We start from the raw sequence: 27,813 nt of genomic DNA, 5'->3' as shown, positions 1-27,813 counted from the left end.
ACATATCTGGGAGCAGCAGGCGGCTCCGCGCTCGCACTTCGGCTCGGCCGCCCCACCGCGCACTCGCCTCTCCGCTCCCGCCGCAGCCCCAGGGCCCCTCGCCGCCGCCACCATGGACGCCATCAAGAAGAAGATGCAGATGCTGAAGCTCGACAAGGAGAACGCCTTGGATCGAGCCGAGCAGGCGGAGGCCGATAAGAAGGCGGCGGAGGACAGGAGCAAGCAGGTCTGCGCCTCCCCGGCCCTGCGCTCCCCCCGCCCTTCACGGTGCCCCCGGGCCCTGAGCGCCTGGCACCCCTTCCCGGCCGCTCACCCCGAGGACAAGGGGAGCCACTCCCCACCCCGCCACTCCTGGGAGGCCGGGGACGCGCAGCTGAGAAGGGGGAGGGGAAGAGCAAGACTCAGGCTTACGCTAACTTTTTGGTCTCGTCCGGGGACGTTTATTTCCCTCCTCGGCTTCCCAGAGCCCGCGAGGTCTTCTCGACTCCTAGAGACACTTGACTCTCAGGATCGGGGATCAGTGTTGGACCGGAGTGGGGGGGGCGAGCAGGTTAGGGTGAATCGAGTCCAGAAAGTATTAGAAGTTCTTCTGGACTTTTGACTGGAAAGAATAAAACCTTCAACTGGGGTAGAGCCTGAGCAGGGGGAAGGGGCAGGGAGGTGGAGGTGGGAGCGGGGGGGGGGGGGGGGTCGAGTCATGAAGTTTTTTCCTAAGAACAAAGATGGAACAGAATGGAGAGTACGGCCCGAAAGCCAGGGAGACTGGGGCGTTTTTCTGCACCCGCAGTGGTGGACTTGAGCGCGCTGGGACCTTGGCAGGATTCTCGTCCCGCGGGAGGTGGGGGTGCAGGGTGGGCCACAGTGCGGTTCCATATTTAGGAGAGAAGAGGTTACTTAGAGACCCTTGAACCCCGAGTCGGCAGCGCCCCAAGCCGAGGGGCCGCAGCCAACCAGGCGCTCGTGTGTTGTGTGTGTCTAACACCCGGTCCGTGCCGGCCGCCCGCGCCCGCCCGCCGCTGCCCCCCAGCTGGAGGACGACATCGCGGCGAAGGAGAAGCTGCTGCGGGCGTCGGAGGACGAGCGGGACCGGGTGCTGGAGGAGCTGCACAAGGCGGAGGACAGCCTCCTGGCCGCGGATGAGGCCGCCGCCAAGGTACCCGGGGCGCGCGGCGCAGCACGGCGCACGAATGGCTAACTCTGTCTCTCTCTTTCTCTCTCCCTCCCTGTCTTTCCCTCTCTCTCTCTGCTGTCCCTGTCCTTCTGGTTCTGTGCACCCACACCCCTCCCCCGCGGGATCACGCTGCCTGCTGCACCCCACCCCCACCCCTCCCCGTCCCTCACGGCCAACTCCCAGCTGGAAGATGAGCTGGTGTCGCTGCAAAAGAAACTCAAGGGCACCGAAGATGAACTGGACAAATACTCCGAGGCTCTCAAAGATGCCCAGGAGAAGTTGGAGCTGGCGGAGAAAAAGGCCACTGACGTAAGTGCACGCACACAGTATCTCCCTCAACTCCTGCCCAGTGGCCACTCTGAGGTCACCACAATGGCCAAGGGGCAATGGAGGAGGGTCACCTCTTCCTGCTGGACACCCGCACACAGCCCTGACATGGCCCAGAGCACTGGATGCTGCCTCAGACTTCTATTGCACACGTTCATTTATACTTCATCCACTCCTCTCTCTTTTTCTCCTTCTTTCCCCCACTCCTGGGGGTGGAGGTGGGTGGGTGAGAAGCTGGGAGTGGAGTGGCTGAAATTGGATGCTGGAGGTGAACCTTGCCTCCCTGGTGGCAGAAAACCTCTGCGGTGTCATCACCAAGGTTTGTGCAAACAGAATGCCTAGTTTACTTTCTTTCCTTTGCAGCCTCTGGTGGGTGGGAATGCCTGGTTTTCAATGGTGAGTCTAGTCAGGGTACAGAGGGCCTGGTCTCTAAATTGAAGGAATGACATGGTGCTACTTTTACTTAGAAGGCTGAGCTTGATGTTGAGGTGCAGAGACACTTGAGGCCTCCTTGCTCACTAGGGAAGCCTTAATCCAGCCCTTAAGATCTGCCTGGGAAGATGATACTTGCTTGGGTCTGCAGTCTGACAGCACTAGATCCTGAAAGTACCCTGGGAGTTATATATAGCTCAGTGCTTTATATGGTATAGTGAGCTAACTGCCCCCTGCCCCTCCTGCTTGCCCCACCCCCACCTGTCAGCCTTCTGACAACCACCACATAGTTTCAGGGGTGATGCACACACTGCAAAAACTCTACCAGCACTTTGTCCATTGCCCTTTGGAATCTTTTTAGCTGAAGAGCTTGTCTCTTCTGCTCCATAAGTCAAGCCAAGCATTAGATTTCCAAAGGAACGACTTCTTTTCACACTGTTGGATTCCATTGTAGAAGCTCATTAAGGCTAGAGGCCCAATTAGGAAAGAATTCCTTGGGAAGTTAGTAACAATTCCAAGAATGTATGAGCACCGGGGAAAGCTGTGCCCAGAAGTTGAACTACCAAGCACAATGGCAGAATTTTTTGTATGAGAGTAAAATGCAAATTGCTGGAGGGTCTTGGGCCTTGAAACCAGTAATGGCTTTTTGTGGCGTGAAAGGCTTAAAATGTAATCTCCAAGCATGCTTTGCAAATGGGAAATCCAGACATAGGACATTTAGAATCGACCAAAAAAAAAAAATTCTTTTTTCAATGAACATCAAGATTACTGGAAATGGGGTTCACAGAAGCACTGACTTAGCTAAAACATTAAAGCTACAAACTACCTGGCTTTAGAAAAAGAGCCAAAAAACACATATAACTCTGTGTCTGCTTTGTATAATGTAGATCATATGTCTGCTTCGTGTAAGGCTAAATGGAGGATGTCTGTCTCCCCCAAATTCTCCAGCAGGACGTTTATTTAGCTTTTTCAAAAGAGCCGCTGATAGATCAAGGAGAGATATTCCTTATAAGGAAAAGAATGCAGAGAATTTGAAAATAGCCTAGTAAGACTGAAGGAGAAAAAAGCAACTACAATTCTTAAAGGGGAAAAAAAAAGATCATAATTATTGTAACTATGTAGTGCTATCATGTCTTTATTGAAAAGTTTTGTTTAAGGGAGCTTTGGAATGAAGTGGGGCAGAAGTGGATGAGGATATTTAAAGCCACCTTGGTGGAGGCGGGGTTAGCAAGGGAGGGAGCTTTTTGAAACTGTGTTTTGGTTTCCTACTGGAAAACTGTCGCTAATATGGTACTTTTTTTTTTTATAGTAGATTGATCATTGAACTTTTAAGATATTGTAGGTTGTTTGGAATGTGTAGGGATGTTGAAGAAGAACATTTGCAAAGAAACGCTATATTTAAAGTGATTTCCTAACAAAAATAATCAAGAGCTAAGGAGGAAGAGACCGATATCACTAAAGAAAGCGGGAGATAGGAGGTCAGCTTCCTGAGGTAGAATCATATTACGTTTGGAGTTAGGACATTTCACTGTCATTACTCACCAATTTAAAAACATTTTTACATTTTCCTACTACTTAAAACCTTTTTCTACATATTTACCAATACTTTACAAATTTTATTCCAAAAGAAGGGTCTTCCTAGCTTAAAAGATTGTAATTCACAAGGTAGCAAGCATCCTGATGGTTTTCTTTTGAAACTTTTGGTGTTCCACCTAAATGAGGCTGAATGGGATCAAAGGCTCCATTTTTTCTCTGGCCCCCAACCCCTTCCCCAATATTGTGATGTATCTGATATTTGCAGTATGTGAGTCTTTATTCCTTGCAGATCTTTGCTTCCTAAATCAGTGATTCTCAACCTTATGTAAACAGAATCTCCTAGGGAGGTTTTAAAAGCTCAAATCCAGACTGCACCCCAGGCCAATTAAATGAGAATCTCTGGGAGTGGAACTCACGCATTAGTATTTTTTAAATGTGCACCCAAAGTTGAGAACTGTCCTAAACTCTTGTATAAATGACATCAGCATTAAAATGAACTCACCTAAAACTGTCTTTCCCAGGTATTTGAAAAGCAGGACATTAAGTCATTAGTTGGCTGCTTTAGAGCACTTGCAAGTGTCCAGTAGTTTCCCTGGCGCCCCCTTCCTCCACCTTCAAAGTTGGAGGCCCACTGTCGGGACTCCTCTGGGGGAGGAGTTGTAACCTCCCGCCTGACCAGATGAACTGTGTGGAAACAAAGCGAGAGGCTCCACCTACAGGGCGTGAGGGCACATGCTGAGGTTTGTGAGAGTCTCAGCGGAGACTGTGACAAAGTCCATAGAAAATGAATCAGGAAAGCAAAGGAGGTTCCTTGTCAGGGCTTTGGAGAAGGAGGACGGGGTTGTCAAGTATGTTTTTGTTCTTCATTATTCCCACACTTAAATACATCAGGAATTGACTTGAAGGGCCTCCTGTGAAAAAGGTGAGGAAGAAAGCCATGAGATTTGGAAGGCATTTAAAAACGCAGCCCAAATGGGAGAATTGGCAGAGGACGGTTCCCAGAGTTTGGGTTTTCATCCAGCTGTAGCCAAAGGCTCTCATAGTGTTCTGTAGCCTTCATGGCTGTGCCTTTTAAAGGCATCTCAGTCCAGCCCAGAATTGGTCAGATTCCAGAAGATCTCTGAGGCTGATCTAAAACCAGAGAAGCTTGTAAGTTATAAGGGACCCGTGAGATGATTGTTTTTATGGAAAGGGAAGTGAGCCCCAAAGAGGTTCGTGGCCCTGAGAACACAGCCCGTGACGGGCCCCCACCTGACTCTTAAGGCAGTGCCTGCATATTTATTCACTAAAGCTATCATTTGAGTTAACTATGTACAATGTATTGTGCTAGGCACTTTGTTTTATTTCATAGATCTCACCACAGCCCCATGAGGGAAGTACTGCTATTAATTCCACTTTTAGAGATGAAGCCCAGAAGAGTCAAGTTACTTGGCCAAAGTCAACAGCCAGGAGAGATTCTAGGAGCCGGATTCTAACCTACCTAGGAACGCTGCATTTAGAAAGGTTTAATCAATATGTTAGGTTTAATCAAGGTTAATGCAATATGTTAGTGGTTTTCACTTCGTGAGTTTAGTGAAAGAGGAAGGTTGTTGTGATTAGGATCTTGTGTGCTGTAGTTCTTTATAACGAAGAAAGGTCCTGGGGACACACTCAGGCCCCAAACTCCTCCACTCAGCTTCTCTCTTGGGCTTGGGAATTCTGAACTCCCGAGTGCGAACTCCCGCCGCCAGTAGGCGGCACCACCGCCCTTAGCAACCAGGTCCGTTACCCGGGGTCACCACGGAGCCAAGGAGGGGCGCTAGGAATCGCAGTAAAATCCCTGGCGCGCTGGCCTCCCTCCCGGCCGGGCCCAGCTCTCCAGGTGTCCCAAAGCGAGTCCACCACCTCCGACAGCCCCGGTGCCGCGAGCATGCGCAGTGTCTCACGCGGGTTGCATATTCCCGGGGTCCGTGGCGCGCGCCCCGCCCTCTGTGCCCGCCCCCGGCGCTCGCGCACCCGCCTGCGGTTCGCCTGCGCCGCCTGGGAGACCGCCACTTCCGGGCTGGTCCTGGGCCGCTGGGGGCGCCGCCGTTGCGCGGCGCGGCCTGGGCGGGGCGGCCGGGCGCTCAGGAGTGCGGCTGCGGCAGCGGCGGCCGGAGCGCAGCAGCCGGTCTCTCCCACCGCAGTCCGCCGGCCAGACCGCCGCCGCCCCGCGCGATGGCCGGGAGCAGCTCGCTGGAGGCGGTGCGGAGGAAAATCCGAAGCCTGCAGGAGCAGGCGGACGCCGCGGAGGAGCGCGCGGGCAGCCTGCAGCGTGAGCTGGACTACGAGAGGAAGCTGAGGGAGACCGTAAGGGACCCACCCATTGCCCACCTACCCCCACCCAGAGGCGCCTCCGCCCCAGTTGGGCCCACAGAGCTGTGCAGGGCCCTCCAGAGCCCACCTACCCCTGCCCCCACGCCTCCAGGGGTGCACCTGGCGCACCTGGGGCAGCTGGCGTCGGACTCTAGGGAGGGGCCCTGCCTATTCCTTTCAGCCCTTCCTTTCCATCTTCGCTGGTTTAAAGTAAAAGCCCCGAGGGGAAGCAGGAGTGGTGTTGAGAAGGTTCTGGAAGCAGCGCTTTCCCAGAAAGGGCTCTATTTTGGGGTTATTCGCGTTCGGCCCGGGTGTCTCGGGTCCCTCGGGATGTGCACTTTGCGCTGCTGGCATTATTTACTCGAAGGGTGGGGAGGGAAGAGGGAAATCCTTTTGGAAATCCGTTCCTTTGGAAAGGGGCGCTGACAGGGAAAGTCTGGGGCACTGCCAGACTTTAGGGCCGGGGGATGCTAAACTCCACCATCCCCGTTGACCATTGGTTTTCTTTGTGGTGGTTGAGACATTGACAGCGCCGGGCTCTGACATACATGTATGTATGACATGCATAGTATGAGACCCGCTTACCTTTCCCTTTGTATTAACCATCTCTCCTCCCTAGTGGTCATATACAGATATTCCTTTGTTACCGAGTATTGAGAAGAGTTGGCTACATGTCAACGATCATTGGGTGTATTCTCTTGCCGGCTTCCCCCTCCCCCATGTTGAATGTAATACCTGGCTTCCTTCCTTTCTCCTAAGGCAAATGTATCCAACATACAGGAACAGGATTTCAGAGGTAGCTCAGGCATTTGCTATTTGTTGATTTTCGAGTGTGTGTTTTAAATCAGGATACTCAAACACCTTGGGAATTTTATGACAAGCATAATATGGTGTCCAGCTGTGCTTAATACGGACCCATTCTTCTGAGTTGAGTAAATCCTACCGGTTAGGCGTTTGTAATGGCAATATGGCTGGCTGCAGAAACTTCAATACCTGTTTTGCATAAAATACATAGAAACAAATGGGTCCTCCTAGGAGGAAGGCCTAACTAGAGGAAATTTGGCGGAAAATACAGACAGGAATCAGGAAATTAATAAGAAAGACAGTTTTCTTGAGAACAAGTCAGCAAAGATCCCATTGATGTGTCTGAATTTGACAGGGCAATAAAATGATTCCAGTTCTCTCTCTGCCTGGCTAACAGCTGTCCTTGAACCATTAGAACTAATAGAACATGATGGATAAGAATGAGAACTCTGGACCCAGACTGCCAGGATCTGAATTCTGGCTTCTGCTACTTACTCCCTGTGAGATGCTGGGCAGAATGACTTCTCGTTCTTTCAGATCCCTAACTCTAAAATGTGGATAATAATAATACCTACCTGTTGAGGTGGCAAAAGGAGTTAGTATGTGTAAAGAAATTATAGCAGTGTTTGACACAACAGAGTAAGTGCTAAATGTCAGCTGGTATTAAAACTGCACAGCACTTGGCTTTGTTCTTTGCTCCTTTGCCTTCAGTTCACCACCTATTCAAAGGGTCTTGAAAATGGCCTACTCTTTTCACTACATGTCAAAGCACTGCATATAAATGCTTTTAACCGATATTTTTTTTTTTTTTTCCTTTTGGGAACTTGATGGAGAGAGGATGTGGGCAGACTGGAGGAAATGTTTGGTTGAGGTGGCATTAGTGGTGGAAGTGAGTAGATAGAGCTCCCCTTACCCTCCTCAGAAAGGGAACATGTAGTCCTCTGCAGGAGAGCCTTCTATAGACTAGACTCCTGTCCTAGTGTTTGATGTTAGACACAGAAGATTAATTTTATGAAGGGCATATTGTTACTTTTATACATGTCTTCTCTTTTGTACATCATTTTTCTAACGGTAGTCTTCCTGGGCCTGCTGGCTAAAGATGATGCTTTCATTCTTTTCAAAGCTTTGTGTTTAAAGTGGTTTAAATAGTTTGAATTTTTTGGAAGTAATTTTGAAAACACTCCAGGTTGATTGGACACAGAACTTTTTTTTTTTTTTTTTTTTTGAGAGGGAGGGAGGGAGAGAATGAGAAAGAAAGAAAGAATCTTAAGCAGACTCCACGCCTGGGGCAGAGTCTGGTGACACAAGAACTGGATCTCACAACCATGAGATCATGACCTGAGCTGAAATTAAGAGTCGGGTGCCTAATTGACTGAGCCACCCAGGCACCCCAGAACCTTTTAAGATAGCAGTTTGAGGACTGGGTCAGAAGAGACCATTGCAGATTGAGAGTTGTTCCTAACTTCTGCAACTGTAATTTAGAGGGAGTTAATTTAAGGTGGTCTCTTGGTAGTTGTCAGACATAGCTGTGAGTTAAGCTAGCAGTCAGTTTCTCTTAGCCACAAGGATACAGGTTTAGTGACAAAATCATGAGCCGCTGCAAGAAATACTTGACTGGAGAGTTGTCCCTAAATTCTGATTCTGAAAAGTTCAGATGTACTGTAGTTAATTGGCCCTCTTAGGCTAGTACTACCTTGGAAAACTTGGTTATCCCTTATTTCCTACTGGTTTGTTTTTCCAGGGTGTGTGGGCCCTTCAAAATGTTGGAATGAGGATACTTTGCTTGATATAATGATTGACTCTAGGTCTTGTGACACACTAGGGTTTTGTGTGTTTTTTCTTATTATCAAAGGAAAGAGTAGCAAGAAGGAGCCAGTCTTTCCTCCTTTCTGGGTGGTATCCAGCAAACAACGAGACTTAAAGTTGTATCCTATAGGTTCTCAACTAGTAATTTTATTAAATCATGGGAAATAACCAATTAACAGAAATCCCCTGCCCTCTCCCACTTTCAAGTTGGTAAATAGCTCTGAGACCAGGAAACTTTTCAAAAGAGTGCGCTTTGTGTTCACACTGGCAACCCCAGGCTGGCAATAACTGGAATATACACTCATGATTTCTGTCTTCATATGTAGGCAAGGCAAGGGCACTACAATGCCCTGTTCATGTCCGTTCTCCCTCATTATACAAATATGCCTCATAAATTATAGGCCTTGGCACAGATAGAGGAGGTTGTGTTTATCTATTATCCATGGGAGTGCCCCTTAATGTCATCAGTGGTTTTTTCCCCTTTCCTTACCATATAAGGGCAGAAGTTTAACTTGGCTGTAGTCACTTGGTCTTACACAGCAAGTTGGGTGAAACCTTCGCCGTATAACTACAGTTTGCATGAAATAAAAATGCCTGACCTTTGGTCATCCCATGTTCCCCTCTGGTTCAGGCAGGACTTTGAAAACATATTCCAGAGGATCATTTCTTAGGATATAATGTTACTCTCCTAGTTACTATTGACTGTTTTAACTAGAATACTTTTTTAAAGTAAAAACCATTGCTATATATATATATATACATATATATATATGTATATATATATATACATATATATATATATATATACATATATATATATATACATATGTATATATATATATATGTATATATATAGTTATATTGGCCAAAACATCTGGATTTCATGAAAATGTAGGCATCATAAAAGTTTGCTGTCAAATCTGATTTGGAGTAATAGTTTGCTGTGTTGAAGTGGCCCTGCTACCCTTGATTCTGTATAGTACCTTGTTGAGGTTGGGGGAGCCGTGTGCCCACCCTTGTTTTCCATGTAGGTAGCTGGTACCTTTGGGTTGGGTGCAGGACAGGCCAGGCACAACTGCAAAGTGCCTGCTGGCTGTTTAACAACAGATCTGCAGGAAGATAATTGGTAGCCTTTACTAATATAGCAGTCTCTTTTCTGAGTAGCTCATTACATGGTGGGACACAATAGCACTTTTGAAGTAAAAGAAACTAGCATCCCAAACTGAAAGACTCCACCAGCAGTTATCAACACATTTTTAGAAGAAGCCAACCCAGCGCACTAAGGGTGATTTCCATGCCTGGAAATGATTTGCGTCTGGAGTCTTGACCCTTCCCACACTCCTTGTTGTTTATATGTGCTTTTTAAATAACAGATGCTCATGTGGCTGGGGACTTGTACTGGCAGAGGTAACCGAAGGTTAAATCTTAGGTAGACTACCCAGGTTCTGTGATGAAGGAGCCTTAGAGAATACCTAAATAAACTTCAGAACTTAGAAAACACATACCAGAAATAAAAGGCTAGTGAAGGTAAGAGCTAGAAGCCTTTTGAACAGAGCATAATCCAAAGCACACACATATATTCATTCAATCATTCATATTCTCTCTCTCTCTCTCTCTCTCTCTGTCTCTCTCTCTGTCTCTCTCAGTCTCTCTCTGTCTCTCTCTCATACACACACACACACACACACACACACAAGTAAAAATAAGAGTAAGAAGTTTCCTTAATTAATTTATGGACTTAAACTTGAGTTGCAGGGACCGAAACAAAATTGCGACCCTCCCAGTGTGGAACGGCCTGAGAAGCCAGTGGGAGTCCAGGTTTTTCCCAGGGAAAGCTTTCGTGCAGATAGACGTACCCCAGACACTGCTCCCAGGTCCCAGCTGTAGCCTACAAGCACCTTTGCCCGTGCTGCTGTGAAAGCTCAGGGGCAGCGGGTGTTGGCTTCCCAGCTTGAGGCCAGATGCTCTGTGTCTACCTGTGAGGTGTCACCCATGAGTGCTACTTGGTGAAGTTTTCAGTGGAATACCATACCTTATCTCTGAAGGGACGGAGAGGGCTTGTTTAGTGGATGCTAAGCAGTGCAGTAACTGTTCTCCTAGGCCTGTCATCAAAGCCTCTCTGTCACATGGGGAGTTGCGTTGAGAGAGGCTATAGGGGACTTGCCACTCTAACATAGGAAGAGAGAAGGTAAGAGGTAAGAACCACCAATTCCAGGGCTGCTGTGAGATCCCTGGAGGCCATGAGAAGTGGCCGAGCCCACACACGAGGACCCAGGCAACTGGGGTTTTAGTCTTGTCTCCCACTGATGTCAGTATGGCCCGAGCAGGGTCAGCACTGTGGGTCAAAGCTCCCTCTCTCCTTTCTTTTGAAAGGAGAGCTGGAAGAGTGGTTCCCACAGGATTTGCCAGCTTCTTTGGATGGTGGGGCCGGGAAGGTGGAGGGATGGAACAGGTTGCGTATTTATGTTGCAGATGTCTGCCCTCCCCTCTGACCTCCTGAATCAGAATTTCTGGGGATGGGGCCTGGAAGTTTGCATTATTAATACGCATCTTCTAGGGGATTCTGACACTCAGCCAGTTGTGGGAACTGCTGGATGATGCCTAGAGACTCTTCCAGATAAACAGGTGAGACCCCATTTTGTGAACCAGCCACAGGTCTGCTGTGTGCACGGTCCTGGCTCCTAGAATGGACCTCTGTTCCCAGTTGTTGCTTGGGGGCCCTGTATGAGGCCCTATATAGTGCCAAGAAGTCGAAGGTTCTACGACACGCTCCTGGGAAATAGTGACATTTACGTTTCAGGGTCCAGAGCTAAAGGAAGGAGTGGTTAGAGTGAGGGGCAATAAGAAGGAAGCTATGGATTGACGGGGGCCGCTTAGGCAGGGAGATCTTGTGTGCAGAGGCAGGAATGAGCACGGCGGCATGGTCTCCTTACTCTCCATGCGCCGGCCACATGACAAGCTGGGGACCTAGACTGCCCTGCCACCCGGAAGGTCCTTTCCCCAGAGCATAAACCCTGTTCTTTCTATGAGTACAAAGTCCTCAGGGTTGGGGCCCAGGTGAAACACAGAGCAGAACCTTAGAGTGTGGTGGCTACAAGAAAACATTTTGAAAATCATGTTGACATTTCTCTGGCCATAGCACCTGTAACGAAGATACTTGCCTTCATATTCAAAATAATAACGAAAGGTGAGGAATACTTTCAAGTGTATGACCTAGACATTCTACTAAGGTATTTTTGGTTTTGCTCTTCGTTTTTGTTTTCAGCTTTCGGAGTTGCTTGTTTCCTGACAACCCCCCACCACCATGCCCCATTCATAAAAGGAATAGAATTGTGTTAGAAATGGAAAATACAAAAAAAGTGAACAAAGCTGACCTGACCTTAATGTATAGTTCCTTCCAATTTTTAAGAAATAGGGCTAGAACGACAGTTCCTTTTATGTAAGAAATGCATTGTCCCTATTACCCTCACTCCTCCTCTAGAAAAAAAAACATACTCATTGGCCGGTCAGACTTAGCAGAACCCATTACTAGCTGTGCACCCCTAAGGATTTACTTTGTGGGCCTATATGGATGCAAATTGTCCTCCTCAGAGCCATTTCCCATTTCTCCTTTTCCCTGTCTCCGTCAGCCTGTTACTACTACATAGTTAATTTTCGTCGAGACAAAAGTGTATTTGAATTTTTTATAAAGAGTCCTTCACCATGGTTGGAGATGCCCTAATAACTTCTCTTTCCCAGACAAAACTTGGCATTTAAAATTTTACAAATCCAGAGGAGCAAAGAGCTGAACATTCTCGTATTCATTTCATTCAAGGCCATAATCACAGCCTCTCACTACATGTGCCTTTCAGACTGAGTACGTCAGGAGTCCATGAGCTAAGAAAGTTGCTTTTGTTTAAATTATTTATTTTATTCAGTAGACATTTACTGAGCCCATATTCTTTCTGTGCAGAGAACTATGATTCCTTACATGTAGGAAGCTTCCAACTGAGTAAAGCACACGGAAATATGGGTAGAACTGGCATGCCTTAAGTATGTATGGTAATTTTTAGAAAACTCTAAAGTGGTGTCCTGAAAACCTTCTCACCCCATGATAAGCACACATTCACAGTGGCTGCAGATGAGGAAATGGTACCTGATTAGTAAGTTCTCTCTTTGACTTCCAGGCATAGTATTGAAACAAACACCAATGCAAGTGTATGTAATGGATCATCATAGACTTGCAAGTGTTCTGAGGCTCACAGTAAAAAGTGTTTATAATAGCAGCTAATCGTTGCATCCCCCGAAAAGTAACATCTTAATTTAGATACAGATACTAAATAAAAATAGTATCTGTACTGCTTTCTCCTAAGGAGTTTGAAACTTTTCTTGTAACAACCTTGCAAGAAATGCCAGTAAGCTTATCTCAAGAACACTTGGGAAATTTGTCTTGGCCCTGTTCCAGCCTATGACCGAGTTCTCCTAAAGGGGTTACTGAAACGGGAGTGGGGGAGGGGCGGTTGTGTCTGTATGGCATATATTTTAGAAAGGCTGAGTTTTTAAATACTTTAGTTCCTTTCAAGACTCCTTTGAGAAAGTAGCCAGGAGGAAGGAGAATGCAGACTCCTGAGTCTGGTTTCCGGCTGGACTGCTCTTGTCCTATGTGGCGGAGCCTTGGTAGGTCTTGTCTGTGCCCAGTGCTCGAGTCCCCTTGAGTGAGATGGCCGTAATGAAGCGCCCCTTTAGCAGTCAGGGGGACCCACTGTGGAGTTCTGTGGAAGAAAGGAACCAAGTGAGAGAGCACTTGGTAACGGTCCCTCTCTCCACTGAGAATGGTGCGTGTGGACGTTCACTATATAAATCAATGTAGCAGTGTCTTCTAGAACTCTGGACTTGACCAGGGCGTGTAATGCACTTAGAGGTAGCTCACCACACGGCCAGGCTTCCTGTCAGAAATCGGTGTTTCTGGCTCAGCCACTTCCTGTAGGCAGTGCCCTCACTTTCTCTCCCAGTCTGAAATGCCTTTCACTGTCTCTGCCTAGGCTGAAGCCGATGTAGCTTCTCTGAACAGACGCATCCAGCTGGTTGAGGAAGAGTTGGATCGTGCCCAGGAGCGACTGGCAACAGCTTTGCAGAAGCTGGAGGAGGCCGAGAAGGCAGCAGATGAGAGTGAGAGGTGAGGGTGCCTCTCCCAGCCCACCTTTCTGCACAGGCCTCTCCTCCGGGTGGAACAGGAGGGCTTCTCTGATCTTTGGGGCTTCACAATTTTACAGTGCCTTGGTGGGATCGTCTCCTCAGTTGATCCCAGGTATAACTTTACTAGGTTTGTTCCTTTAACGTTTAGTGGAGCCCCTGTGTACAAAGCACTGTTTGAAATCCCAAGGTTACAAAGAAGAAAGAGCTCCTATTCCTGCCTTCATAGAGCTCATCATCCAGAGAGGGAGATGGACCTTTAAATGAGAAATGCTAGGGATGCCTATTGGTTCTTTCATTCTTGCTGACCGCAGAGCAGTTAGACATTTCCAAAAGATAAACTTTATTTAAAATACGCCAAGGAGACTGGGCCCAGATAAATGAACCATGCACTATCAGTTGTCAAGTAACCAGCAAATTGGTGGAAGAGGAAGCACAGATAAAACAGAAATATTATCTGCAAAAGTAAATTGTTTTGGACTTAGTAATGTTGGTAAGATACTGGTGCACATGTAAATATAGTCGGATAGTCGTGTATTCAGAACCCACTCCCTGTAACCTGGCCCCACCTGATTATTACTCCAAGATACAGTTTTGTGGTAGTAAAGGAATACCATGGCCATATAGCCCAGCACAACTCCGTGTATTCTAGAAGTTGTTCAACTGCTCAAGTTAATGTATTCATATTGCATAGAAGCGTTCCAAGAAAGACTGGACTGGAGAGTTCTCCTGCTTGGAAGCATGACAGAGTAATGTGGTGGCTCAGAACACTGGGAGTGTGCATCGGTGCTGTGGCCTGGGCAGGTGAAGGCAATCCATCATTCTTTCCATTTCTCCTTCTCCGATAGAAGTGAGTTTCTGTCCACTCACTCCGATAGAAGTGAGCACCCTGCCACCATGGGTAAAGAGTGATTTCAGCCTTGAAGATTAAAGAAGCATTTAAGTTGAAGTTTCCAGCTCCTTATTCACTGCTGCTTATTGTTTCTTCCCTAACCAAGAGTTTTGGAATTCCTTAAGATGACTCATCATCTTTTACCGTGCACACATGCCAGTGGTTTTGTGGCTGATTCTTCCTGAAATATACTTGCCAGTAAACGTAAAAGGCAATCTGGCAATGTTAGACTTTGTAGGAAAAAAAGGAACTCAGAGATCACTTACCCCACTCCCCTCTTTTTACAAATGAGAAGACAAGGGCTCAGAAGTTGATGGGGCCTGCCCAAAGTCTCACGGCGAATTTATAGACAAGCCAAGAATTTTAGTCTTCTGATGCATCCTGTAGTACTTCATCATCCGAACTGCCTACTTAGATTTTGGTAAACGAATCCCATTTCATTTTATTTTATTTTTATTTTTTTAATGAATCCCATTTTAAAATGACTTATTCCATAAAACTGTAATACATCCGACAACAATTTACATTTTCGAAAACTTAACACTGTGAGACCCAGAGACAGCACAGACGATGGCATCAATCTCTCTGTCAACACCTCTATTATGTAAGAATTCTCTTAAAGGCAAAACTCACAGTTTTTCATCTAAAGTATTAGGTTGACCCATATGAAGTTGTCATTTTTGTAGGTCTGACATAGTCAAGTGTCAGCAGCGTCACATGGTTCGGTCTAATGTTTACGTTTGTGACTGATGGGGTGAGAACAGCTACCTTCTTTGTAGGAAGAAGTACACGAAGACAGATTTGTTTTTGTTCTAACTAGGAAGAAATCTCATTATTTATATAGCAAGTAAAGCATGTTGGCTTTTCCTGTTTCCATGCCTCCCAGTTTCAAGCAGGATCCTGACGTGGTACCTTTCATTTAACATTAGATCCCTGGATAGCTTCACCAGTATCGAAAGTGTGAGGTTTCATTCACAATAAACAGAGAAGTGTATGTCTTTTTCTTCCTTCAGCTCTGGAAACTCTTGCTTCATCGTTTGGAAAATAAAAGCAGCCCTGTGCTCTATTTTGGTCTGCCAGTTACACCAAGCCTCACGGACCAGTGCAGCGCAGTGTGGGTTTACGGAGGTCTCCTCTAAACCTTGGGTCTTCTGCTTGTCTTCCTTTTCAGAGGCATGAAAGTCATTGAAAGTCGAGCCCAAAAGGATGAGGAGAAAATGGAAATTCAGGAGATCCAACTGAAAGAGGCCAAGCACATTGCTGAAGATGCCGACCGCAAGTATGAAGAGGTCAGATCTTGGGGCCCAGAGCCTCACAGACTCCCCTGCATTGGCCTGGGTGGGGGCCAGGAAGCAGTGCTTACAGCCTTGTGTTCTTCAGTGAAACGATCTGCTTCCTTGGTGGAAATGGGTGGTTTTGAGAAGCAGATTCCCTTTGTCTCCAGAAAACAGTTCTTATTTGATCCTGCTGAGGCATCCCAGTCTTGATCATGAAGCCAGGCCGTAGCACTGAGAAAGACCAAAGCTTCCCCTGCGATATCCCAGCTGTGCAGCCCCCAGACAAGGACAAAAGACCTTTGGCCAGGAGAGAGGAGAGTTGGGCCTCAATTGTGGAAAGAACGTCTCGTACTGTCACCGTGCAGGCGGCTCTTCCTGGTGTGATTCACCTAACATGATCCAGTTCAGGCAGCATAGGGACACAGTCCATGCACTAAAGTCCGTGTAGATTCAAGAGGCCCTTTTCAATGTGTCCTCTCTTTTCAAGGTGGTAGAATCCTGTTATCAGGATAGGTTCACAGGTGAATCAGCTTCTGGCCATGTCTCCATGAGAACAACTTCCTGTGATAACAGCTAACATGACTGTTGCTTTAGTTTTATCTTAATGTGTCACGGCTGTCTTGAAATGGCATTGACACTCCTTTTTTCTATTATTGTTATTTACCACCATCGTTATTACTATTATTACTTCCAGGTTACACTATGCCTGCTACTTTTGAAATGCTTCAAAGGATCCCTTTGAAGCTCTCAGGTCCTTTCCTCTGCTAAATACAGAGTTGACTCCATTAGTCATCTTACCAGCTCATCTCAAGTTAGCTTCTCTTGGTATCCTGTTGTCATTTTTAACCTCCTCCACAAAGAGGAGGTTGAGGTACAGAGCTCTAAATTGATAGAGTTCTCAGGATTATTTTCAGTGGTTTTTGGCAGCCCCCACCTTCACAGCATCGGATGCATCTTGTCTCACCATTCTGCTATTTTCAAGATGGTGAATTTCCTCTCTCTCCCTTCCTGCACACTTGGGCTGGCTGCCCTGTAATTAAATGGACTTCACCTGAGTCAGACTTAAAGTCAGACTGCCTCCCCCAAACGAGCAACTCTGAGTGTTTGTGAGCAGAAGCCTCTGGTCTGCTCTCCCCTGGCCCTCCGGGTAGCGAGTTGCTTCTCTCCCATCCACGGGAAAGAGGGTCATCTCATTTGTCGATAAGAACTTCTAGGGGCCGGTGGAGCCAGTACCCACCTCCGTGTCCTACCCCCATACTCAAAGCTTGCTGGCCCCATGGTATGTGTGTGTGTGTGTGTTGTGTTTGTCCTGCTACAGGTGGCCCGTAAGCTGGTCATCATTGAGAGTGACCTGGAACGTGCGGAGGAGCGGGCTGAGCTCTCAGAAAGGTAAGCGGGCCCCGTGCCGGTCTGCTGTGTGTGGGGTGCTACAGAGCAGTGACTAAACAGCATGACCTTCTGGCAGCTGCACATTGACCTGTTTCAGCTCCGGGCTCCTCCTGTGCTCATCCGACATGGATGAGCTGCGAGTACGGAACACGGAGGACTTGTGTGGGGTGTCAGTATGAATGCGTGTATCACTGCATGCCTTACCTGCACACTGATTTTGAGAATGGCCTTGTGCATTTCCTGTGTCCACTAACAGCCAAGTTCGACAGCTGGAAGAACAATTAAGAATAATGGATCAGACCTTGAAAGCATTAATGGCTGCAGAGGATAAGGTACTGATGGCTCATGTGTGGTTTTAGGTTTAACTGCAACCCAGACGCCTTTCAGCTTCCAGTGTCTACTGGTTCGTTCGGTATAACGACACCCTCTGCTGTCTTCTGTCTTGCTTTAAGTGCTTTCTTTGGGTCCTTTAAACTCCTTTGTTTTTCCTTCAAAATGCTCTTTGGTGCAGCCAAAAAGAAGCCAAATTATCATACTCCAAAATTACCGGATTTTTGTCACCCTGCCTTTCTGCTGGCGCAAGTTTAAGGAGGCAGTGTCCTCGGCACAATTGAGTTCTTTAATACCTGATGATTTGGCTACTTTAAGGCAGCCCTTTGTTCTCTGGGACTCGGTTTTCATTTTTTCCCATCCCTCTCCTTTTTCTCTCCTCCTTCCTTGGGCTTGTCTCCCACCCTTTCTGCCTCTGATCGAAAACATTAGCAAATGTGCCGAGCTTGAAGAAGAATTGAAAACTGTGACGAACAACTTGAAGTCACTGGAGGCTCAGGCTGAGAAGGTAGGCCAGGAGCATGGTGTGGGGGAGAAGCATCTTTTAAGAGCTGCTCGAAAGACCCATCCTTTTTCTCTTCTGAGGCCCTGCTGACGAAAGCATATTGTTTAGCAAATGGCATGATTTTGAGGTGATTTCCTGATGATTATTGGATAACAGATTCTCTTTTTTAATAAAGAACATCTTTTATGTCGAGTATGTGACTCGTCTATAACAATTCAATTTAAACCAAGTGCCACATGGCTAAGTTATCTTGTTCTTATCCCATGTAAAACAATAGGCAAGAAAACAGAGAATGTATTGTAGTGTGCCATTTGATACCAGAGGCTCCGTTACCTCCTAAGGGATCCTCAACATCTGTTGGCTGGGCTGGCGCTTTCTTTGTATTAGAAGACCTGAGTATAGAGTGAGCCGTAGCCTGACATCTGGAACGCTCTTTCTAATTACAGTACTCGCAGAAGGAAGACAAATATGAGGAAGAGATCAAGGTCCTTTCTGACAAGCTGAAGGAGGTAATACTATGAGTGTTTTAGAGGAAGCCAACTGGATTTTAAATGAGTCCATTTGTATAAAGCTGGTCAGGGCTTCTTCATTTCAAAAGTATGGTGATCCAGTGGTGTTGGAGTTAGTGCGCTGTGCTAGTGACTGACTGAAGTGTTCAGACCCGTTTTATGGGTGCTGTGCTTGATTTTGATTCTCTAGTTTTCCCTGTATTTGTAGCTCCTAGAAATGTAAAACCTCCCGATTTTGACTAAAATAAATGGAATCGTTACAGGCTGAGACTCGGGCTGAGTTTGCGGAGAGGTCAGTAACTAAATTGGAGAAAAGCATTGATGACTTAGAAGGTAAGATCTTAAGTTTTGTTTTTAATTTAGTCCTTATGGTTGAAAACTGACCTGGCGGAACACTTTGCCAATCCAAGTGCATCCTCCTGGATATACTTCTTTGCTCTTGCACCTTCTTCCTGCCTGTCCTTTGGGGTTTTCATTCTGTGGCTCTTAAACTCTTGGACCTGAGTCCTCTGCTCTCCAGATGACTGTTAGCCACCAGATGAGGCACGTCTCTTTGTAAGGGCAGATGCCATCCAGCTTTCCTTCACACTGTGCAGAAGTGGGGCAGGTTTATTTGTTGTTGTTAGGTGAGAATGACTTAGTGTATTCTCTGCTTATTGATACCTCCTAATTGTCAGAGTGGCATGGATTCGTTTTTAGACACAACTCGTCTTCCAAGTGTGAATTCAATGTAACAGTTGGGTTCTTGTGGTTTTAAGTCCTTAATATTTTGGTAAATGCTCTATATTCTGAAAGGGGGGGGGGGGGTGGGGGTAATAGGACATTGTGTTTTGAGATTATGTTCAAGCCTTTCTCCCCTAAGATATTTAGGTTTTTGTTTTAGTAACACCTGCCTTTGTCTCACGGAAATCCTAAATGTTGAACTCTGAGGCTCGTGAAGGGTCAGCTATGAAAAGGAAAGAAAGGAGAATGCATAGAATATACAAGAAAGGCAGAAGGGGCTGGCGAAGGCATCCAAGCTAGTGGAGAAGAGAGAATGACAGGTGGTTGTAAAACAGTCTGCCAAAGTGCAGCAAAGTGTGAAACCTTCATCGCTACAAAAACTAAATTGCAGACTTGGCAAGAGCCCCACCATAAACCTGTGGCTGTCCTCGCTTTTCAAACCTCGTGGGCCAGTAACAGGGTAGGTTAGTGAGAAGACCAAAGGAGTAGCTCACAGGACACTAAGAAACCGACATCCCAGTGGTCTGGTTTGGTCAGGAAGTCAGTGGCTTGAAGGCGGAGCCAGATAAGGATTTCAGAGTCACAAATTGTCCTTCCAAAACACTGCCCTTGGGAATTTTTTCCACTGTTGAGAGTTGCAGATGGCTGACTACTCCAGTGGAATTAAAATATAGCTATAGAAAGGAAAGCTATTCTATTACCTACCCAGGAGACGGCCTTCTGTGGTTGTATTCAGGGTGTAACATGATTTACTGAGAAGCCAATCCTATTTGTTATGATTTTTCATATTGAGTCTTTCTTGTTTTATTTTCTAATGGGTTTTGTTCTTTTTGTTTTTGTTTCAATTCATTTAAAAACAAACGCACGCCTCCTGCATTGGCCACCTGCTGCGGCATCACTTCCTTCATGCATTGCCCTTTTCTTGCTGCTGTGTGGGGATGGTGTCCGTGCCACCCTCGCTCACCCTCCATCTCTTGATCACTCTCCATGCCCTTGCACCTCTGCCTTCCACTTCCTGGTCATAGACGAGCTGTACGCTCAGAAACTGAAGTACAAAGCCATCAGCGAGGAGCTGGACCACGCTCTCAACGATATGACTTCCATGTAAATGTTGATCCACCCTGCCTGCTCACATCCGTGCCCTCACGCTAATATGATAAACTCACCACTGCTGCCTTCTGTACCTCCAGAATCTCCATCTTCACACCTTTCTGTTTGCTCTCTCTGCATAATCTAGGATAGTTATTGTCTGCTCACATTCTACTAATAGAAGAGCCGAGTAGATTAAGTCAGTCTATACACATCATTTTCCCTTCAGAATGTGTTCATTTCATGATCTCTGAGCTAGATTGTCCCCACCAAGCAGTGAACTGAAATACGAATGGCTTGAGCACTACCCTTTTAGGAAATTAAACGAGGCTCAAGTAAAACTAGAAGGCTACTCAGTGGTGCAGGAGCTTCCCCGGAAATATCAAAGATCGGTTTCCCGAGATTCGATTAAATACAATAGGATCATTTTTGGTAAAAGAAATATACACTTAAGGAACCCTCAAGTGTCTGGTTACTGAGGATCTGAGAGGAGATTGATCCAGTACAGCCTAGGGATGGTTGAGAGATGATCTCTTCCTCACCTGTAAGAATTCTGGAGAGAAATGGTTCATCTGCTGAATAACCGAGGCTTTAATTTTCTGTGTTTAAATAAACGGCATTGAAATATTCACAGTGAACACCACAGCTGGTGTCAAAGAATTGGGATATGAGACACCGATTACACAGTATGAGTTAAGCAGTTAATGGCTCACCTTTAACTGTGTGAGGCAGTGAGAGAGTAGATACCTTGTTCACATGCGAACTTCGATCATACACGACTAATCCACGTATTGCTAACCCATCCTAAGCATTACACTTCTTCTGCCTCTCTAAATTCTAACTTGGAGTGTTCCACAGAGCGTTCTCTTCATTCTAATAATATAGCGCTGAATTCCACCTGAGCTCTGGAAATTTCAGACCCACCCATGTATGAACATGGTAGCGTAAAGAGTGTGGCATGTGCCTGCTGCCTTACAGGCTATAGAATTTCCACATCACCATTAGAGACGTGACTGTCGCCATGGAAAGTAGAGAGAATTCCATCCTCTCTTCCTTCGTTTGTAAATGCGGGGGTGAATCAGAACATCTGTCTCTAGGTCTTTTCTGGTGCTAAAATGTGGTGATTCTATAGGGAAAATTTGTGGCATCAAGAATGCTCAAATATTCTGAAAGGTGAGTTAGCTTAAAACCTGTTTTTGAATTCTACTCGTGGGCCTTCTTGACGATGGACCATCACCCAGAGGGGCCTGTGCTGGCCTTGGGTCTAGACACGGGTGGGCGAGGAGGGACATCGTCCTGCAGGTGCGGAGGTGCGGCTGGCAGTGGGTTTTGCATGTCTGCTTCCTGCCTGGGTTTCAAGTGCTGCTCTCATCTGTTAGTTTGCTTTTCCTTTTTTCCATTGTGCCACTTTTTTTCTTTTTCTCCCACCTTTTCTCCTCATGCAGATAAGTTTCTTTGCTTCACTTCTCCTGAGACCCCTTCATCAAGCTGGCTGTCCCACCTCTCTGAGCTCTGCGGTTTGTCTGTTCTCCATCTGACCTGGCTCATTCTTTTAGCATCCTGCCTGAGAGCCAGGCACACTGCTTTCCATTGTACAGAAGCTCCTCATTTCAGTGTAAAATAAACACTGTGTAAGCTATTTCTGTTTGCTATTCTTTTTACTTCTTATTTATTGACATTTCAGTTTCAACAAAACTAAATAATAAATAAAACTACAAATCTGCTTCACACATAGGAGGCTTAGTTTTGGCTGCTACCCTTTTTTTTTTTTTCATTCTGAACATGAATATTAAAAGTTGGTAAAGCACTAGTTCCTCACTGGACTTTTAAAAAATGCTCAAGCGTGGGTCCCTCTCAGAGTTTTGGTTTCCAAAGATTAAAGAGTGGGGTGTTTTGTTGAGATTGTGATGGTGCTGGTGTATAGTCCTCACTGAGAACCCACACAGGGCACATTGCTTGTTGGAGTGGCAGGTGTGCCTTGAGCAGTGCCTTCCTCTGCCAGAGGTGTAGTTAGATGTGTCAGTGCTGAGTTGGCCCTGTTCGTGGGGCTGCAGCTAACTAACACAAGGCTCTGCCGAAGGCTCCACAGCCGTCCCACGCTGCTGGGACTTCACATACTGGAACTTGGATCCAGTGTTATTGAGATTATTGTTGATCCTCCTTTACAGCACAAAGAACAGTTAAAGATTTTTAAAAGTATGTTCATTACTTAGCCACCTTCATTTAGATCACGAGATGACATCTTAAGTTTTCTACATATGGTTACATTTAAGGCAAGATTCATTTTTGTGCCCGTAAGGACCTTATGTATTCTTTAGGAGGAGTTGTGCATACATAATCTTTGTGATAATAGCAGTTTTTTTTTTTTCATTTGTAGTTGTTATTAAAGTATAACCATTAGGGTTGGTTCTTTTTTTGCCAGTGTAGTTAGTGGAAATTGTTCAGAATACAGTTTTTTTTTAAGTTTATTTATTTTGAGAGAGTGTGAGTGGGGAATGGGGAGAGAGAGAGAGAGAGAGAGAGAGAGAGAGAGAATGAATATCCCAAGCAGGCTCCATGCTGTTAGCACAGAGCCCAGCGCAGGGCTGGGACTCACGAACCGTGAGATCATAACCTGCGCTGAAATCAAGAGACGCTTAACTGACTGAGCCACCCAGGTGCCCCAGAATACAGTTATATTTTATTTAGGCTTCGCTATTTTTACTTTAAAAACAATGGTTAAGTGATTAAAAAAAATTTTTTTAACGTTTTTTTATTATTGAGAGACAGACAAAGAGCGTGAGCAGGGGAGGCGTAGAGAGAGGGGGAGAGACAGAATCTGAAGCAGGCTCCAGGCCCTGAGCTGTCAGCACAAAGCCAACATGTGGCTCAAACTCAAAAACTGAGAGATCATGACCTTCGCTGAAGTCGGTGGCCCAACCAACTGAGCCACCCAGGCGCGCCAATGGTTAAGTGATTTTAAAAGAAATTGCAAAATTAGAACTTTAAAATGATGTGGATTTTTGTTTCTTAATTCCCAACATTTCTGCAGCTCAGCAGTCTGGCTCTATTTCTCCTGTGTTTTAAACGTGAGTGATCTTGATCTGTTTTTGTTAGCCTGAGAGTGTTGACATATACCACTATACTCAAATGTAGACAAACTGAAAATATTGTCAATTGCTCCACAAAGACATCAGAGTAGAGAAAAAATACTCTTTAAGAGGACCATAAATTAAAGCATTTTAATACTGGTGTAGTAGACTTTTTAAAATTTGGAATCTGGAAGTCAGTGTCTCTCCCTTGAGAGTGTAAAAAAAGCCTTCTATAATTTCGTGGATTTTTTTTCCCCCTAAAGCTCCTTGGGTCTGCTTTTGACCGTGATTCCTGTCATATATTTTTTTAACTTCCTAGTAATAGAAGGGGGCCCTTCTCTGAGTGCCCCTACTCCCTGCTATAGACAAAATGACAGGTTTCCAAGTTCTGCTGAGCAGATGTGTAGTTAATTCTGGAGGCACATCTGTTTTGGGGGGGTGGTGGGGGAAAACTTTGCAGAGACTTTCACACTTTGTGTAAGTACATTCTACAAGGAGAAACGGGAAAATGATGCATTGGGAAGGCAAATCTGGAAGAGCCCCAGGAGGTAGGGGTGCACGAAAGGATAAATAGCACCTTGATTCTGTCAAGAAATTGCCGGTGTCCAGGTTTCTAGTTCACAGAGTCAGGCCATAGCTGCAGCTGCTTCAAGAACCTGGTTGGACCAAACAGAAAGCATTCCTGAGTCTGGGCACTAGAGGCTCCAGACATCTGGGAGGTAGGACAGGAGCAGAAAATACTTCTGAATGTAAAACCACTTCTGGTTCCTGCCCCCAGTCTACCCAGGCATGGCAGCTCCATGACAGCTGAAGTGGAGCAGGCCCAGAGGGGGATGTGGAGGGACAGCTGTCATTTAAGCTGAATTTACATTGACCTTCTGGATTCTCTAGGGTTTCTCCAAAGTTCTTTTATTCCAGCTTGGCCAAACCTGCCTGCCCGTGGCAATCGCCCCCCTGCATTAGCGGTAATATTGCCAGTGGGGTTTAAATTTGCAAACCCCAAGCATGTGTCCTTTGCAGGACACTGTGGAAGGCAGCGGACAGGTGGTGAAGAGCTGAGCCCAAAATGTTCTTTGCCCTCGATGAGCTGGCCATTTTGCTGGAAGGTAGAGGAGTGAAGAGAGCCCAAACTCCTAGATGGTGTATGTTTGGAGCTACCTGGAGGAGGTGACATTTGACCGGCGTTTTGAATATCCAGAAAATGAGGATGAGCAAAGAGGACAAAGTAGCAGACACTCCAAGCTAGAAAGCATAGTGCAACCTAGCATCTTCCCCATCTTCTGTCACTTCTCAGAGAAAGCTGACATAAGAACTGATTAATTTCCCGACACCCCTGGGGTCCAGAGGCTGGATGTGTTCGTTCTCCCTGGGGTTAGGATTGTCAGCTTTTCGAGATCGGTCAGTAGAATTTCTGGGTCCAGGTTGTCACTGTCATTTGAACCAGTCGTATCTCCTCCAACTTTTCATGGTAAATGCCAGGTTCTTGTCATTTCGGGGGCATCCCCTGGGCCATCAGATACAGACTGACACCTGTAGTTGGCCTCCCTAGCGCATGAGCAGATTAGACGCCAGTGTGTAAAACTGATGCTGTGCCGGTGGCCTTGTGGATGTTTGAGGTCTTGTCCGTGCTGTACGCCTCCATCTCGCGCCACACACGAACGCCATTCTCTTCAAGAAGTCGGCAAATGAATTTTACGTCACTTGTGCACGGAGACACGGGCTTCTTGTGCTGTTTGAGTAGTGTAGCACCCTGTGTCAAAACGACGAGAGGTCAGAGTGCACCCTGTATGGTGGTGATTGGGGGACCGACAGGGAGCTTAGTTCTGCATTTTAAGAGCTGAGTGCACAGGCAGCCGGGGGGTGGGGGGTGGGGGGTGGGGGGGGGGGGCCCTCCTGGTTCTGCCTGAAAGGAGAGCCAGTCCCTGGAGCGCAAGTGAAAGGGGTTCCTGGAGGAGGTGGGCAAAATGGGCGGGTTCAAGTTTCACTGTAAGATCTCCACCATGACCCCCTGCCTTGGCTCCTCAGGCTGTTGCCAGGAACTGCATTCGGCTCCATTCACCTAGGGGTTTTAGTAAGGTGCAAGAGGAACATTCCCCCTCTCTCTTTCTTGCCCCTGTCACTCCCTTTCCCTCCCTGGCCACCAAGAGAGAAATCCTGGCTCATCCTGAGTCTATCAGGCCTTTCCCACCCATCCTTCCTGAGCACGGGACAGACGACCACCGGGTAAGGGTGAGCTGCTCGGCAGGTGACCTGAGGGATCTCTGTTAACTCCTTCACCACGTCTGGCTAACCTGTCTTCCTTCTGCCTCTTCTCTTCTGCTAACCTGCTTGCTGACCTGTACAGATCAACTCTACCAGCAACTTGAGCAAAACCGCCGCCTAACTAACCAACTAAAGCTGGCCCTGAATGAGGATTAAACTTAAGTGGGAAAGAACTTGGGCTGAATTCTAGGAATGGAGCCCATGGGCGGGAAGTCCAGGACTGCCATGCCTTCAACTAATAGGGCCGACAGCACTTGTTCTCTGCAGAATCGTACATGGAGGGAGTTAGCAGAAAGGCTGGCTTCATCTGCGTCTTTCTTCCTCTTATAATCTGGAATAATTAAGTTCTCTTTAAACCCAAAACTGCTTTTATGGTAAAGTTATGTGTATGTATATGGATCAAACATTTATAACAATCCAGCAATCGCAGTTCTTCTTGTTTGAACTGATACAGAATGGGGACCAAAAATTGTTTTCTGTTTCCCACAGAGAATGAGTTCTGCCTAAGTTAGAAAGCCAAAGCCAAGGAGTGTGTAACTATATACGTATACATATTATATATGATGCAATATATAATATATATATATTGCTATTACATATTCATATTCCTAACTTCTTAATATCTGGTATAGCGTTTGATTAAATGTACCTATGCTTGGGCAAAATAGCTTTTGAAAACAGGAGCTCATGTCAGAAGTCCCTGATTGTCTAAAAGGTATGCTTTTATTCCGTCTAATGGTGTTGTTGGAATCTGGTGAGAATGTCATGCTAATAATAAATATAAGAATAGTAAGAGAATGTCCTACTGAAGTGTGCATGAAACTTGGATATTTTTTTTTAATGAGCAACAGAAATAAATCATTTTAAAAGTTGTCAGAATACCGACTTATATCATCTCTGTCTTCTGTGTTAAACACAGCTCCCAGATCTTTAACTGCCTGTAACTCAGAAATGTCTGCCATAAGTAACTTAGTGCTGCAAGCACCGTCGCTGTCCCCGTGGCATACGGCCGGGGGACCTTCACCAAGCCCCACCCGTGCTCTGTTCCGAGTGGCCTGTTGGTGGAGGTTCCCCCGACTGCTCTGTGAGAACCTGCTGTGCCTCTAGTCCCTTTGGGTCAGAGATGTCTTCTCCCTTTGTAGGTCCTTGTCTGGAAATGAGCAGTATCTTACAAGCATGCCTTGTCCTAATCATCTCATCTTTGTTTGTGACTGATGTTTGCCTGCCTAAATGTACAAACCGCCTCTGTGTCCAAAGTGCAGCTATTCATGACTTAATTTTCTAATCCCATCACAGAGAAAGTGGCTCATGCCAAAGAAGAAAACCTTAGTATGCACCAGATGCTGGATCAGACTTTACTGGAGTTAAACAACATGTGAACCCTCCTTAGCTGCGACCACACTCTTTCATGTCGTTTTGTTGTCGTTTTGTTTTGTTTTGTTTTGTTTTGTTTTGTTTTGAAACACCACGCTTACCATGAAACCCCTTAAACGCATTTTTATTTACTTTTACACTGTCACAGAAACATCCACAAGATACCAGCTAGGTCGGGGGTGGGGAAAACACACACACATACACACAGACAAGGCGAGCCCATGGCAGGGCCGTAATGACTTAAATGTGCCATTTCCCGGGTTGACGTTGCCACACTTAGTAGAGAGTTTTGCAACACAGTATACTCAGCCAGTCTAGGAATCCTCACTAAAGCAGAAAGATTTCCACTCAAAGTGCCAACGATGTATTCAACAGGAAGGTTAATGTTGAAAACGCAATCAGGTGTGGATTGGTGCTACTTTAAGCAAAAGGTCCCACTGTGGTCTTTCGTTCAATATTGTACAATTTAGAATCCTGTCCGACACTAATTTATTTTGTCTTGAGTTTTATTATGAGATGAGACTGCGGATCCGGTATGCCTGAATTCACTAACGCCAAGGGTTTGTAAGGCACGCTGCTCTTTTAAGACTTCTAGGGCCTTCTCATTGGCACACCTGCGGCTCATTACAACTTGTAGGATAGCATTCGATGTGGACTTCCACTCTCCATTTCTCCATGTTCAAGTGAAAGATTTAGGCACTACGTACAATTGGTAAAGAAAAATCATTTTCTTAAGAGTTATAACTATATGTAAACATTGTATAATGGTATGGAATAAAATGCACATTGTAGGACATTTTCTAAATTTGG

General features: G+C 46.1%; 1 protein-coding gene across 27 annotated transcripts; it reads left to right on the top strand.

Annotated features, from left to right (window-relative positions):
• TPM1 (tropomyosin 1) lies at positions 1–27,808 on the top strand. 27 transcript variants are annotated; one of them, XM_078448695.2, is made up of 10 exons: positions 1–226; positions 1,028–1,153; positions 1,355–1,480; positions 13,432–13,565; positions 15,646–15,763; positions 17,070–17,140; positions 17,903–17,978; positions 18,422–18,484; positions 18,748–18,817; positions 26,926–27,808. In XM_078448695.2, exons 1-10 carry the CDS (start codon positions 113–115, stop codon positions 27,006–27,008), a joined length of 981 nt encoding a protein of 326 aa, XP_078304821.1. In that variant the 5' UTR covers positions 1–112; the 3' UTR covers positions 27,009–27,808. The 27 variants fall into 27 exon arrangements, with proteins under 27 accessions (XP_078304821.1, XP_078304822.1, XP_078304810.1 ...); XM_078448696.2 differs by lacking the exons at positions 17,903–17,978; positions 26,926–27,808 and adding exons at positions 17,397–17,472; positions 20,233–20,315; XM_078448697.2 differs by lacking the exon at positions 26,926–27,808 and adding an exon at positions 20,233–20,315 and having other exon boundaries at positions 3–226.
• Positions 27,809–27,813: the final 5 nt, after the last annotated feature.

The sequence above is a fragment of the Panthera onca genome, chromosome B3 (genome assembly GCF_046562875.1).
Source record: "Panthera onca isolate mPanOnc1 chromosome B3, mPanOnc1 haplotype 2, whole genome shotgun sequence".
In the NCBI taxonomy this organism is placed as follows: domain Eukaryota; kingdom Metazoa; phylum Chordata; class Mammalia; order Carnivora; family Felidae; genus Panthera; species Panthera onca.
This window is presented reverse-complemented; position numbering and strand designations above follow the sequence as displayed.